Genomic DNA, 15,183 nt, shown 5'->3' with positions numbered 1-15,183 from the left:
CAGACACCTATATTATTACAAGAGTTACGACAACAGTCCTTTGCTTTGCCAGCCTGGACCTACCTCCTCCCATTCAGTTATGCACACTTTATGCCACAGTGGAGGCTGTGCTGCTCCAAGCCTCACTCCCATGATTGCGATTGGCCCAAGTGACTTGGCAGGTTTGAGCACGCACAAGTCAATGGGAGGGAAGGCAGCAGCCACAAACTCTGGCCAATTACAGAACCTCATCATTAAGGGAGGGAGGGGCAGCCTGAAGAACGAGTACTGTTTCTATGTCCCATTGGTTGGAGTCCATGCATTCAGGAATACCATGGTTGCTAGCAGATCTTCCTGATATTGTGGGCATCACTCAGGGTTGAGTCAGCAATGACAGGTCCTTCATGTAGCCTCTTCTTTGCTATGCTCTTCTGTCTGTCTTGTCTCCAGGCTTCTTTTTTCCCTGGCTATAATATAATATCACATTTCCCATTTAAATGCACACAGATTTATGCTAATCCTTCATTTGTTCAGAGTACCCCAATATAGGTTTCATTTTACATATGCAATTAAATGAATCTGTTTTTGCTAGCCAATGTGCCACTCTTCAGATTCTGCATTGCACCTGCAGATTCATGAGCTCTCTTTAGGCGATAACTTTTTATGCTCACTTGTGGGCTGAATGCTCAGGATGTTTGGCGCTTTTTTATTTATATTTTCAGGAGTCTCAATTTAATAAAATATGGAAATAAAATCCAACCAGCCTGAGCTAATGGGGTACGGTGAAATTGTTTGGTTTCCATAAAACAGAAGAGAATGGCCATTATCCCAACCTCTCATTTAAAACTGCATGCTAGCACTGCTGCTGTTGCTGTTTGGTATATGTGAGCGACCCCTTTGACTCTTGTTCATTGAATGGGAGGCCGTGCATCTAGGCATTGTCTACACTACCCAGTTAGTGTGCTAACCCAGCATGCCTGTAACACAGCACGGGTAAAACCCTGGCTTCATTTAAGTCAAAGGCAAAACTCCCATTGATTTCACTGGGGACAGGATTTCACCCCACATTTCTAGTCACAATTGCTATCCATGGTGCTCAAGTTTCCCACTACCACTTGGATTGTCCCTGCTGTACACAAAGCTAGCCACTATGTCCCAACCCCTGCCCCCAGTCTCAGTGGAAAGCCGTGGGAGGTGTAGTTCCAAACCGTAGACATTATAAACCATAGACATTATAGACTTGCTGCAGGGAGCTGTGCTGAGCATAGTGGGACGGGTGCAATCATTCAGCGCCTACGCTGCTGGCAGAGGATGTTGTGTTCAGGTTTTCTAATGGTAGCAACCCTGGGAGCCCAATAGGCCAAGTTAGACAACATGCTGGTTAAAAGCCCACAGTGAAGTCCCTCCTCCCACATCGCTCAGATTCCTGAGGCCCGTGTTTTGGGTGGTGGCTGCTGTTGTTTCAGCTATCTCTAAACAGAGGCTTATTTAACTGTTTCTTCCTTTAGCCTGACTGGAAGGCGGCTGCCACACCCACCTGCTTCAAAAAAGTTTCTTTCAGCTCCCAGCCAGCCCAACAATTGGGATAAGGGGTTTACCTCTCACACCTTACACAGACACTGCAACCTTTAAAGGAAGCCTTTAAAAAAAAACTATTTATTTATTTAGGAAGTGTTCACAGGTTTACAAATCCTTGAGATGTAAATATCAGAAACAAAACAACAGTGAGCTTTTGTTTAAAGAGACATTATACAGTAACAGTACATAAGAACAGCCCTACTGGGTCAGACCAAAGGTCCATCTAGCCCAGTATCCTGTCTTCTGACAGTGGCCAGTGCCAGGTGTCCCAGAGGGAATGAACAGAACAGTTGATCATCAAGTGATCCATCCCCTGTCGCTCATTCCCAGCTTCTGGCAAACAGACGCTAGGAACATCATCAGAGCTCTCTGTTTAACAGGGTGTTGCCATATAACAGAGTGAGCATCATTACAACTCCCAGGCCTTGTCTATACTACCACTTTACAGCGCTGCAACATTCTCGTTCAGGGGTGTGAAAAAACACCCCCCTGAGCGCTGCAAGTTTCAGCGCTGTAAAGTGGCAGTGTAGACAGTGCACCAGCGCTGGGAGCCGCGACTACACAGCCACATAAAAGCACTGCTGCAGCAGCACTCTAACGTTGCTAGTCAAGCCATACCCCTAGTGACTTTATTAAGCTGAGAGTATGTCTACACTAGAAACGCTACAGCGGCACAGATGCATTGCTGCAGCTCCACTCCTGCAGTATTGGCACTTCCTACAGTGACCAAAGGGTGCTTCGGTCACTGTAGTAAATCCACCTCTCCGAGAGGCAATAGCTAAGTTGACAGAAAAGTTCTCCTGTCGACCTAGTGCTGTCTACACTTGGGCTTAGGTTGGCTTAACTATATCTCTCAGAGGCATGACTTTTTTTCATACCCCTGAGCAAAGTAGCTAGATCAACCTAAGTTTTAGGTGTAGAGCTCTCTGATTACATACATTTAACAGACCAAAAAGCCTGGTTTTGACGTCGCAGATTATTTCCCCCTTTTCTGTTAATGTTTTTATACTTGCAAGGATGACTTGTTTCTGCAGTGCTGAGCTATGCTGATTAAAACAATAAATAACATGGCTTAGCAAAAACAACAAGCCAGACCTAGGGTAATGCTAGTGAAAACCTTTATTACAGGAAACACTTTCAGAGCCTACTAGCAAGCCCGGAAAGCCCTATGCACTTTACTCCCAGCTCAGTATATTTGATCTCTTCTAACTTTTTGTCACACCAGTTTTAGCAGTACCTCCGCCACCAGCTAGTGGGGTAGCAAGAGTACCATGGGCAGGTGAGGTCTTAAAGATAGGTCCTCCAGTGTTCTGGCAGACAGCCTTATAAGATTTAAAAGGTTAATTCACTTACCGCTAATTATGAAATGGGAGTTTGTTTGCAAAGCAGAGTCTTGCTGTGTATGTTTACTAAGAACACGGAAACAGACAGTGTTCCCTCACTTTCAGGATATTGAAAGCCAGTGGGTGTTGAGGTGAGGTTTGTACGATGAAGAGGGGATCTGGGACAGATGTGAAATTGGGGATCAAAATCCGGTAGTTTTGATGTGTCTTTGAGACATTCGTTTAAAGGCTGCTACATCTAAAACATGCATGCTGGGGGGGGGGGGGGGGGACAACAACTCTGGCTTCATTCCTGGAGAGAGGTAAATAAAAATGAAGCATCTGGGGCTGGAATTTCATTGACTTCAATGGATTCTGGATCAGGACTTTAATATTTATTTAAATGTTGGGGTGGATTTTTTTTTGCATAACAAGCCCAGAACCAATTCCAAAAGCCCGCCTGCCTTCCCACCGCAAAGCAAGATGCTCTGAAGAATGTAGGGGAGGGGAGACAGGACACCATCATAATGGGATTAACATTTTAAGACTGCACATTTAACAAAATAAATAAAATGCAAGCTCTGATTGTATTTCCAAAGCTTGAGACATTCGGTACTTCACGGTGAGGGTTTTTTGGTTGTTTTCCATCCAATAATTTACTTTACCCTCAGAACACAGAGAATCAGAAATAAGCATTGTTGTTAAGACAGAAAAATCTGTCAGTTTCACTTGATGTCTGCAAGCAAGGCTCACAGAATCAAGAAGGATGAAAAAGGAACATGAACTGGCATTACCAGCCAGCTCTTCACACATCTCAGGAATTCTCTTCAGCCTTGACATGCCGCCATGGGTTTCACTGTAAAGCCAGAAGACCCCATACATGCTCCACTTCTCCGTTGCCCTAGAAGCTGATGCTTTCTAGTAGTTGGAGCAAACTTGGAAACAAGGAGCGGGCTGTGTTTCTGTTCCTGAGTAAGGCAGTGTCCGACCTTGATAAAAAAAACTGACTTTGTGCTTTAATTTAACACAGAAAATTGGTAACAAAGCAGGAACATTAACCACGTGCTGAACCTGAGCTGAGCTTTTCTGCATAAAATAAAGATGGATGAATTAGTTCACAGCTGGCTGAAGATTTTGACCCTGGATTCCTCTTGTATGTTCCACATCAGGTAGTTCCCTTCTTTGTTATTCAGGACAATAAAGTGATACACTAGAACCCTGGTTAGCCAAAAATACCTGGAGACACCCTCACATGTCTGTAAATGCTAACGTTTGATTAAATCCAAAGGAGCAGGTTAGATAAATAAGGTTCTATGGGTTGAAATTAGTTGGTATTACCCTCAGCTGCAGTGGGGTTTAGATGAAAATAGGGCAAACTCCTGGGCAGAATCTTGCAGTGAGTCTCTTGAGGTACCACATGAACCAAATCAAGAAGAGACATGTGGATCAGGCTGGGTAGCGCTGTCATTGTTTCATCACTGTCAGTCCTTCTCTCTCAGTGTCACATAGCTGCTTGGCTGGTGGACGTTCTGTTTGGTTAGATGGTTATACAGATTTGTGGTGTTCAGGGAGAAACAGAAGCCTAATGTGTTGAAGGTTCAGATTTGTAGTGTAGCCAGAAAATCTCTCCATTACAACTGCAAGCCTCTTTCATGCATGGCCAGTTCCTAAGTTGTGTACAAGAGGATTCAAGAATGAGAAATGTCATCTACTATTATGCATATTTTCATCATCTTCTATCATGCAAATTTTTTCCAAAGTATGCAGCCATTGTTTTGTTTGCATATGTAGGTCAACCACAAATCTTCGGTGGTCTAACATAAACATTGTGAGCATATGCTTATGTAAACTAATTTAAACCCAGCCTGGGAAGTATAATTACAACAGAGACATTTCCCAAAGAGAGACTGTGTTTACCAGACATGTTTTCTCCTGACTTTTTCATTTTTAAAACATTGTTTTCCTGTTGACCAGTAAAGGCACAATTATAAAAAAAACCTCCCACCATGGTTACAGAAGGAACCGCTTACTATAGAGCAGAGTGGATAGTTCCTATGGATAACTTATTTGATTAACTTTTCCTTGTGTCTGCTTGTGAATTGTCCATGAATGCACCATAGGTTTTCTCAAATTTATTCCTTACTCAAAATGATTTGCTGAATAATATCTGCAAATAATTCTTGTTCTGCAGCTTGCAGGAGACCAGTTTGGTGTTGGTGCTGATACAAAAGTTGTGACTTTTTTTTTGTAAATCACAAGTCTCATGATATTTGATGTTGATCCTAAATACCTGGATTCTGGAGTCCTGTGATTACATGAGAATCTCAGCTTTCATTTTTTAAAAGAAGTAAGTTGCTAATCTTCATGGCTACAGGAAAAAGCATGAAACTGTGACCCAAGTTCACTGTAAAGACTTAGAAACCAGAGGGAAAATAAAAAGATCCCCAAATTTATTATTCACAAAATTCCCATGAATTTTAAGATAATCTCCTGATATTCTTTGAAGGCTGACTCATGAGTTTTGCATGCTTAGAGCTTGCAATGCTGTTGATATTCCTAATGTGTTGTTTTGATTGGACACGTCATATGGTACACATCAGTTTCCTGACTGCGCAATCATAACTTGTAGAATCAGGTTCTCAGATGTTTACGAATCAAAAATAGTCATTTAGCATTAGTCAGTGAAATGTTTGTGCTTATATAGTACTATTAAGGCTTCTACCTTTAGTGGGCTGCAGCCATTCAATGACAATATGATCACACAGGAGTAGACCTGATATCTATCCAGTACTGAGCAGTTGTTACATACTAACCTTTTGGGAAGGCACGTACACGCATGTAATATACCATGCTACACATGACCCAATAAAGTATGAATCAGCACAGGGATGAGCAAGGCTTTTGGCTAGGAGATAGATAGAGTACAGTACAATCTGAACTCACAGCCTGCCTGCTACCTCCCTGCGGGGTGAGACTTGATAGCCCTGTCTTACAGTAATACAGTTACAAAGGCCATTAAAGTAGGACTCAAATCCAGGTCTCTTACTGGCTAGATTACTCCATTATCAGGTACAGTACTGGGACTGGATAATGTATTGGCTAATGTGTATGAGAGCACCACTGTGCCCTCAGATGGCAAAATGTCAGACCTCATCTGATTTGTGGTATCATGGTGGCCCCTGTATTGTCAGGCCTACCAAAGCTGACATGGCTACTGCTAGATGTAAGAGTTTCTTCAGGTAAAAACACTTCATAAATATTTTTTCCCAGCATAATTCTACATATGAACTAATGGGTCTATAGCTTCTACAGGGAATATGTGTCTGAGCTTTATTACACAAGGATTGCTTGAGCAAATATCTCTGGATGAGGGGCTCTCTAGGATATAAATCTGTGTTTAGCAGCACACAGTAACTTTCAATTTCCCTTGACCTTACAAGAGAGAGGGAATTTAAAAATTCATGCTTGTTTGTTCCCTGCCACTAGATCTAACCTGCAATATACAGCATGATACATGCTCCTTCTGCTGTGCCATTGCTACCTCATTACTACTCAACCTATACTTTACTCCCTTACCTTGCAGTACAGGAATACTACATACAGTCTGACTTCATGCCATACAGTACATACCATCCCCATTTATCTCAACAGGAAATGAAGGTTTTATGCATGTAGCATAAAGCAAACCAGTTATCTGGTGAATGACTAGGTAGAAGTAGGTAGTGAATTATTAACCTTTTAGAAATATGGCTCTATCAAAATTTTATATAAAAGTACTCCTATGCAGTCATTTTGTTTGGCATCTTCGGGACATTTCCAGTGCTCAAAAAGCTAGTCAATGTTCTGGCCCATGTCAGCTAAATCCATGGTTTTCCTTCAGCATTTCTGACATCTGTGATGAAAAAGCTCTAACATACATTACAAAGCATTGTCCCAGGGGGCTAGATGGATCAGGAGGCTGATAATAGGATAAGGAGCCTTTCACTTTTAGGTCACCAGTCTAAATCCCACCCTAGCTGGCAGTCACCAGCAGTTGCTACCATCTGGTAGCTGTTTGGTGATCCGTGTGACATGAGTTGGTGAATCATAATTGTGGTGTGGGAGGTGTTGGTGAACAGCTGTCATCACTAAAACCACCACTAGAATTGGCACCCTATTAGGCAGTCTCAACAGAGACACCAAAGACTGAATGAACGATGAGAAAAGAGACTCCTCTTTTCCTCCCAGAGGTGGTCCCTTCAGAAAAGGGCTTAGATGTACGCTGGTTAGTGTGGGACATTACCATGGTCTGTGCTGTATCTGATGGATAGAAAACTTCAGCCTCTGGGTCTGTGAAATCAGCAGTTCTATATTCACACACTACAAAGATTCTTCCTGATATGAAGAGCCCATCACTAATCTTAAAAGGACACATGCATAAGAAACAACATCTGGAGAGTGTACCTGCCTGAGGCACAATTTCCTCCTGGTATAGCTCTGCATAGAGTCCTCCTCAGGGCTTTAGCATAAAAGTCATGCTCTCAGGGAATCTCCAGAGTTTTTCATTAAGAATCTGTACAGCTATCAAGCAGCCAAGGCACTACATTTAATAGCCACCTGGCGATGACTGACACTTTCTTAGGTAGAGTCGTTCCCTAATTAATCTCTCAGTGCCCTGCAGGGAGTAGATGTAGAAGGATAGATACTGCAATTGGATTTTAAAAAGATGTGGCTAATTTTATGATCTCAGGTGAGGCTATGCAGGCTGCTGTAATAAGATGTCATCAGGCTGATTAAACTTCATGCTTTGTGATGTGCGCTGAGTCGCTGTTCACCTGTGGGAAAGAGTCACCCCTGTTCCTACTTCAGCAGAATCATACAATTAGCCAGGTACATTGTTTTCTATTCCCCCCTTTTCTGTGAAATAGGAGGTGGTGATGGCGGATGAAGATGGGATACCAGTCTTTAGACACAGACTTGTTCCTAAAATCTGACATACTCTGGTAACTCCTGGAATCCTATCTTCTGTACTTAGAATTCCACAGGTAGCATTTTAATTTTCCTGACATTTCCTTTCTACTTCCCACCATTGTCTAGATGTCCCTTTAAAAAATATATATATATATATTTTATTAAAGTGATTTCTCCTCACCTCCCATTCAGCCCTGTCCCCTTTGCCACATAAATAACATGATTCCAGTGACTGATAGCATGGTCTGAGCTACCATCTTGTCCTGAATTCTAATTAGTTCTAGAGATCCTTCTTTCTCACACAGAATATTTTAATTTTTTGTAACAGAATACTGTGGTGCACTTTCTGGGGTAACAAATAAATTTCACAGCAGATTGCAGTGCCACCTACAGGCTAAGTGAAAACATGTCATCCAGGATTTTTTGTTTTCTATTTAACTTTACTAATCCCAAAAAGAAGACATACTTCTGTTATTTTAAAAACTATTCTTCAGGTTCCCCCAGGAGTTTTCAGATTAATTGTCTTTCCTGAATTAATATTTTAATAGATTTGATTTAATTGTGCATAAAACAAATTATTATTTTTGCTTATTTTATATATCTATAAGAGCAATTGTTTTCACTGAAAAATGCCTCTATTATTTATTCTCATGCTACCCATCTGATCCATTAAAATAACTTGGGCAGTTCTTTTGTTTGGGGAGTTCAATGTCTTGAATCTCATCTATAAACTTACTGGCAATCAGTGCAGATCCCAGAGCACTGGTGTAATGAAATTCACTTTACCAAGAGTATTGCTGCGTTCTGTAGTAGCTTCAGTTTCCGAGTGGTCTCAGTATGCAAAGCATTTCAATCCTCTAGTCTCAAAGTGACAAAGGGCCGGATTGGCCAGCTCTGTATCAGCTAAATTAGGTATGTCGGATTAGTAGCTTCATTAAAAATTTTCTTACAAACTAGATTCACACTTTGAAATTGGACCTCCTTAAGTTCTGTCCTTGTTTATATCAATCTTACAGTAAATGATTTAGGTATTTTCTGATGAAAGATGTCAGTTTGGCAAAGCTGGAAATGGTTGTTCTCTAATGGCAGAACAGATATAGCCAAGCCATGAGCCTGTAAATTTCCCCACATTGCTTTGCCAAAGGGTCTTACCTCTGCCAGCAAATTCATTCTCTGAAGCCCGTTCAGTGCATCGTCCCTCTGTTGATCCTGCGAACAAGGGGGCCAATAAATGATGGTGATTTTGGGGATGATTTTAGGTCCTGAGCTAGACTATATCCAACCCATTTTACGTTGGACTGTGAACAGCCTTTATTGTATTAATTATTACTTATTATTATTACTATTATTTTATTTATTTATTATGCTACCAAGCCATCCATCAAGAAAGCCAAGTCCAGCAATTCCTTTTCAGCAACAATTAATATGTACGTTACTAAGAAAGACCAGGCTGATTTTGGAGTGTGTGTATTTTGAAGGAGATATAAAGGGTTTAGGAACACAAGTGCCCTCCAAGATCAAGATTCCTGAACGGACAGTTCTGTTTTAGTACAAGGTTAATGTAGGATACTGTCATTCTGCAAACACAGGAATGGTGGTTTCCTGGGCTGCTCTCTGATTTTGCACCTTCTTGAATTATTATTTTTAGGCAAGCAAAGGACATGTCTGACTCCAAGGAGATGTTGTTATTCCAGTGCACACATCTAATCTCAGCACGAGTCATTTCAGAGAAAGGGAAAGGAAATCTACCATGAAGATGAAGAGCTTCAGTCACTGCTGCAGAACATTGTACTGGCTTTGGTTAATGGAACTGTGCCTGTGATGAATCTCGTCAAGCCCAAACTAGAGTGGCTAATAAGAAATCACACCACTTTACTCTTCCCATCTACCTCTCCTATTTTACATGGCCCAGCTGTAAAAGCCAGACTGTGCAGGAGGGTTGGGAAAGGGGGAGGTCAGACTATGTGTCTTCTGGGCTGTATTAAATTTTTAAAACGTATCCTGAAACTAAAGACAGAGATTTGATAATCCTTGTCTAAGGGTGAATTTTCCTTGGCTGGCCTGGGATTTTTGTGGAGAGGTCATCCCTTCCGTCACTGAAAGTGTTTGCTGCAATGGAGAGAGACAAAGACCCCTACACAGTGTAACTTCCACAACATTTGCTGGGGGGAGGATGCATATGCTCCCTGCTAATCGTAAAGGGATTAATTTGCAGGCCTCAGTCCCTGCACACCATGCCAAACATTGCCCCCAGTAAGTCCTCCCATGAAAGCCTTCTGTGACACTGCACCCCATATTCTTCAGTCATATTATTATAATATGATTATGACATAGTTATGATGTATTTTATGCAAGATAAGTTGTGACATGTCACTGAAAATGTTATGATTTGCTGAATATGATTATCCTATTTGTATGCATGTATCATTTTTGTATCTGAAGTTATGAATATTGACTATGTCTCTGTATTTCAAATGTAGTTATACCTGGGGAACGCCCACTAGACAAGATATTTTCATTCTAGTCTAGACAGTAGATAGGGAATGGGCCATTAGGAAAACAATAGGCCGCAGGAGAAGCTTATCTCCCACCTGGGAAGCCTTCCTGAGAACATTACAGACAGCCTCCAGTAATGGCTGCTATGACTCCGCAAGGACATGTGATGAGACCACATGTCTCTAGACGCCATCCTGCGATGTCAGTGTTTTTCCACAGACGGGACTGGGAACCAAGCTTGGAAACAAAGGGCTCCCGCCATATGCAAAAGCTATATAAGGTGGGGAGTGACATCATGTGGTGTTCTTCGCTCCCCACACCAGAAGACTCCTGGAAACACCCGAGAAACAAAGACTGAACTGGGGGAAGTGCTGAACTCAGGCTAAAGGGATTTTTAGCCTGTGACTGGAACACCTGGGGATTCCAAGCTGTGAGCAAGTGCAGCTTGCCCCTTAAGATGCTACAGTTCATGTGGCTGTAGTACATTATGTCTCCCGCTATTATTGTGGTTCAACCTATTAGCCCTTCTTCCCCTGTCCCCCCAAACTAATTCCCTACTGGAGGGATTCCTTAGTGTTTGGCACCCAGGACAAGGGGTGGCTGCAGTCCTTTTCTTTTTTTCCCACTTCCAAGATGGCTCCCTTGATAGCTTCAGGTCTATTGGCTCAGAGCTTGCCTCCTACTTCCAAAATGGCCTCCTTCCTAGCTTCAGTCCTACTGGTGAATAGCTTTCTGCCCATTGCAAAGATGGTGGCCTGAGCCACAGTCACGTGGCCATAGCCAAGGGATACGCCCCGCCCCTCGCATCTGTGATTTCCCCAGGGGAGGCGAGATTGCCTTTGACGGTGATTGGTCCTTTGCGGTACCTGTCTCGGCCGTTGCCAACCGTCTGAGCGATCATGGCAACCGGCGCCGCCCGGAGGGACGCGGCAATGACAGCGGCTGGAGGGGCCCGGGGGAGCTCTGCCGCCTGGTAATGGAGTCGGCCGGGACCGAGCCCGAGAGCTGCCCCCCGGCCCAGGAGCCGACAGGGTCCCCGGCCCTCCCCGCCGAGGAGCCGGAGCGGAGCGAGGCCGCCCCGGAGCCCCAGCAGGCGGCTGAAGGGGTCCCCTCGCCGGCCCCGGTTGCTCAGGGCAGGAGGCCCAGCGGCCCGGGCTCGAAGGGACAGGCCAAGCGGGGCGGGGCGGGGAAGGGGGGCTGGGGCAAGCGGGGCTCGACCCGCCGTGCCGGGGAGGAGGGAGGCCGGCCCGCCCGGCGGGCCCATGTCACCGTGGACAGCTCCAAGGCCAAGACCTCGCTGGAGGCGCTGAAGATCAGCTTGCGGCAGCTCCGCTGGAGAGAGGTGAGGGACCCGCGCCCTCTTCCCAGGCCTCCTCCCCGCAGCCCCTACCTGCCTGGCCCTTCGCGGCGCACAGCTCCCCGGCCCGGGCTCCCCAGCGGCTCTTCCTCCCCGCGCCCCGGCTCTCCCGTCGGGCTGCTCCGAGCCTTCCCCGAGCTCTGTGCTCCCCATAGCCCTGCGTGGGCCCCTCAGAGCCCCCGGGACTCCTCTCTGCCCCAGCCACTTTCCTTCTGCCCGCTGCAGCATTCCTCTGTCAGCCCCCGGATCTATTCTCTGCTCGCCCACTAGTGCTCTGTAAGCCCGGCTCCAGCAGCTGCCTCTCCCACCCCATTTCCCCCCAGTAGTTCTGTCATCCAGTCCAGGGATGGCGCTTGTGCAAAAACGGGCTCAGTAGCAAAGGTTAGCATCCATTTGGACTCTTCCGGCTGCTGTTTTGACGTTTCTTGTATTGTACAATTAGATGTCAGACCACGTGGCTGGCTTTTAAAAGGACTTGGTAATTTTGTGACTATTAATACCATCTGTAATTATGCATGCTAAAATAGGGTAATTGGATTTCATGCTTCATGGGTTAAATTGATCATTGTAAGGGGCAAGAAGGAAACCTACCACTTGTATACAATTGCCTGGTGCATTTTGTTTCCCTCCCCAAAGAAATATTAAATATAGGTCACTGCCATCTATAGAAAATGAGGCCTTGATGGACCAGGGATCTCATCTGATATGGCAAATCCTCTGTTATGTTGTAAAAGTAGAATCAGATATAGGTGAGCTTGAAATCAAGATAAAGAACATTTTGTACTAATAACAAAATGACAATTTTAAACAGTTTAACAAAATAACTGTCTTTGGCTTTTTAAAATGACTAAATCTGAAAAGGATAGGAACTTCCTTGAAAGGGTTGTATGGGGGACAGAGTAAAGATAATATTTAAACCTTCACATGATAAACACTGAAATATTTCAGAAATATTCCCCAATTGCAAAATGTTAAACAGTTCTCAGACTCTAAAGACTTCTCACCTGCAGTGGCTGCATGTCTCCATGGAGCTGTGCTGATAGGTCTCTTGTAGCTGGCCACTTCCCCCAGCATCTCTCTAGTGGGGTTGGGAGCACAGAGATGTAATAAGGCCTGGGAATGCATTCTCTTTTCACCTGGAGCCCTACAGAGTTTGAGGGGGGAGGGAATGTTACATGGCACATCTTCCCCACTTCATTGCTGCCTTTGACATGCCAGCTTCTTTATGATCCCCTCCTCCCCTTCATCCCACAGGTGATCCCATAGCTCCATGGAGGTAGCTGCCCCCTCTTCCATGTGGGAAGGAGAGAACTTTGCATAGAGGAGGCCCTCCCTGTATAGATCTGAGGGTTGCAATCCAGTCCATACTACACCTAACAGAACTGGACATTTGTAACCCCAAAAAACTATTTTCTGGAGGATTGGTGCAGAGTAAATCTGCCTCTCCTGTTCCTTTATAATATTCAGAATGTCATAGGTGCCCTACAACACATTCCCTGCCATGAAGAACTTGGATATTACTTACTCTAATAACATGTGCATATAACATTAGAATCAGTTGTTTTCTCCAGTCTAACTTTTGCTTTGTGCTCGTGTATTGTATTGTTAGACAGTTGTAGGTAGCATCAATTATCAAGTAATGACATTGCATGATGGCCTATTAGGTAGAATAGGACTGAACACCTCTGATAACTTTACTTTTCCTCAGTTTCTTGTGTGAGTTACTTATAAATTGAAAACTGAGAAGTATTTCTTCATTAATTCTTATTCTGTACATTTCTATAAGGTAACACTGCATTGCATAGATTTGTTACGACTGCCAACAATTTCAGTGACTGCTTTTATATTTAGTAACACTGCAATATAATCATTGTTGTAGTAGTACTCTGACTAGTACGTGTGATAACACTAATTAGAAAAACTTTTCAGTATTTGCAGATTCAAAATCTGATTTTTGCAATGGGAAGTAGATGATGAAATAATGCACTCATCTTAAAGTATAAACAGAATCCTGTAGAGTTCATGTTAAACCACATGGACTTTCTGACACCGCAGTGATCAGGTCTGTAGGTGAAATCGTAACACTCTTAAATCAGTGGGAGTTTTGTATTGACGGTCTGCGGAGCCAGGATTTCAGCCCATATATTATACGTACAGTGATAGATTACAAACACTAATTAACTGATCCAGCATGTGAAGTTGATTGGGGAAAAAGAAAACTGTCTAATCCAGGGATCGACAACCTTTGGCATGTGTCTCGCCAGGGTAAGCCAGGTTTGTTTACCTGCCACATCTGCAGGTTTGGCCAATCGCGGCTCCCACTTGCCGCGGTTCTCCGCTCCAGGCCAATGGGGGCTGCGGGAAGTGGCACGGGCCGAGGGATGTGCTGGCCATGGCTTCGGGCAGCCCCCATTGGCCTGGAGTGGCGAACCTCGGCCAGTGGGAGCCGCGATCGGCCGAACCTGCGGACGCGGCAAGTAAACAAACCTGCCTGGCCAGCCAGGGTGCTTACCCTGGCGAGCTGTGTGCCAAAGGTTGCCGATCCCTGGTCTAGTCAGTGGGTGCTGGAAACTCCTTTTATCATTATTAGGTTTGACTCATGGCACTGGACAACAGAGTTTGTAAACCAAGATGAATTTCATACAATATTTTTAAATACATCCCTGCTCCTGTTTCCTATTATTTGATATATGTATACTTAAAACATTATGGAAACAGAATATGTTGTATTTCAGCCTTTTATTTTTTAAATCTTGTTGCAGAAAGTCAATCTTCCCTTGCATAAAAGCTCAAATCTTCTTCTTATGTACACACTACAAAATAGGAACAAAAATCAATGGTGTGAAATTATAACCTGATAGATTTGCTCCTTGTTACACTGATACATAGGTGCACCTGTTGAGTGTCCACCTGCAGCTTCTCTCCAGTCTTTTTGTAGGTAAAGTGCAGAACAGGGGTGTTCTACCATTTAATTTGTCTAAACTTTAACCCTACAGCAGACAAGACTCACTCACATATTACTGTAATGAGTGCTTCTGAAAGTCTGATAAATATTAAAATTAACTGATAAACTTGGCTGAGTATCAATGTAATCCACAGGACTAAATTTATGTCCCTTATGTTTGAGCTGTTTTGAGCATCTGATTCCCCAGATTGCTCAGTATTATGAATTCTGTCCCAGAAACAGAACTATGCACACCCTATTGTTCTTCTCTTGAACATGTACATTGTATTATCAGCATTCTCCTTCCAGCTCTTTATCCCACAGTAGCAATCACTTTGGCTTTGCTTAATCTTTATTGATGGAGACAATAAACAAATATCCTTTCTCCTCCACCCATTAATTCAGTCAGTATTTTTTATTTAGTCTGCCTTGCTTTTCCCTCTGACCTCTTTTCCATTCTTCTTAATAATGGCTTTTCAGCCAAAATAGTGACTCTTAAGGCATTTGGCTATACCACTTACAATCAGTCATAATTCATTCTGCCCAAACAAGTCCTC

General features: G+C 43.6%; 1 protein-coding gene across 15 annotated transcripts in view; it reads left to right on the top strand.

The window, feature by feature from the left end:
- TTLL11 (tubulin tyrosine ligase like 11) overlaps positions 1-15,183 on the top strand; it is a 210,164-nt gene that overhangs the window by 24,742 nt on the left and 170,239 nt on the right. For 2 of the 15 annotated variants that reach the window (XM_042854405.2, XM_042854402.2), the window contains exons 1-2: positions 3,193-4,048; positions 9,478-11,667. In XM_042854405.2, the coding sequence (XP_042710339.2) occupies positions 11,302-11,667 (366 nt within the window). In that variant the 5' untranslated portion in view covers positions 3,193-4,048; positions 9,478-11,301. Of the gene's footprint in view, positions 1-3,190; positions 4,049-5,070; positions 5,227-6,654; positions 7,749-9,477; positions 11,668-12,318; positions 12,432-15,183 lie in introns of those variants that run through there. The other 13 variants (XM_065572107.1, XM_065572108.1, XM_065572112.1 and 10 more) reach the window with 11 other exon arrangements.

The sequence above is a fragment of the Chrysemys picta genome, chromosome 18, assembly GCF_011386835.1.
Source record: "Chrysemys picta bellii isolate R12L10 chromosome 18, ASM1138683v2, whole genome shotgun sequence".
NCBI classification, from domain to species: domain Eukaryota; kingdom Metazoa; phylum Chordata; order Testudines; family Emydidae; genus Chrysemys; species Chrysemys picta.
The sequence above is the reverse complement of the archived record's forward strand: the minus strand, read 5'-3'. Positions and strand labels throughout refer to the sequence as shown.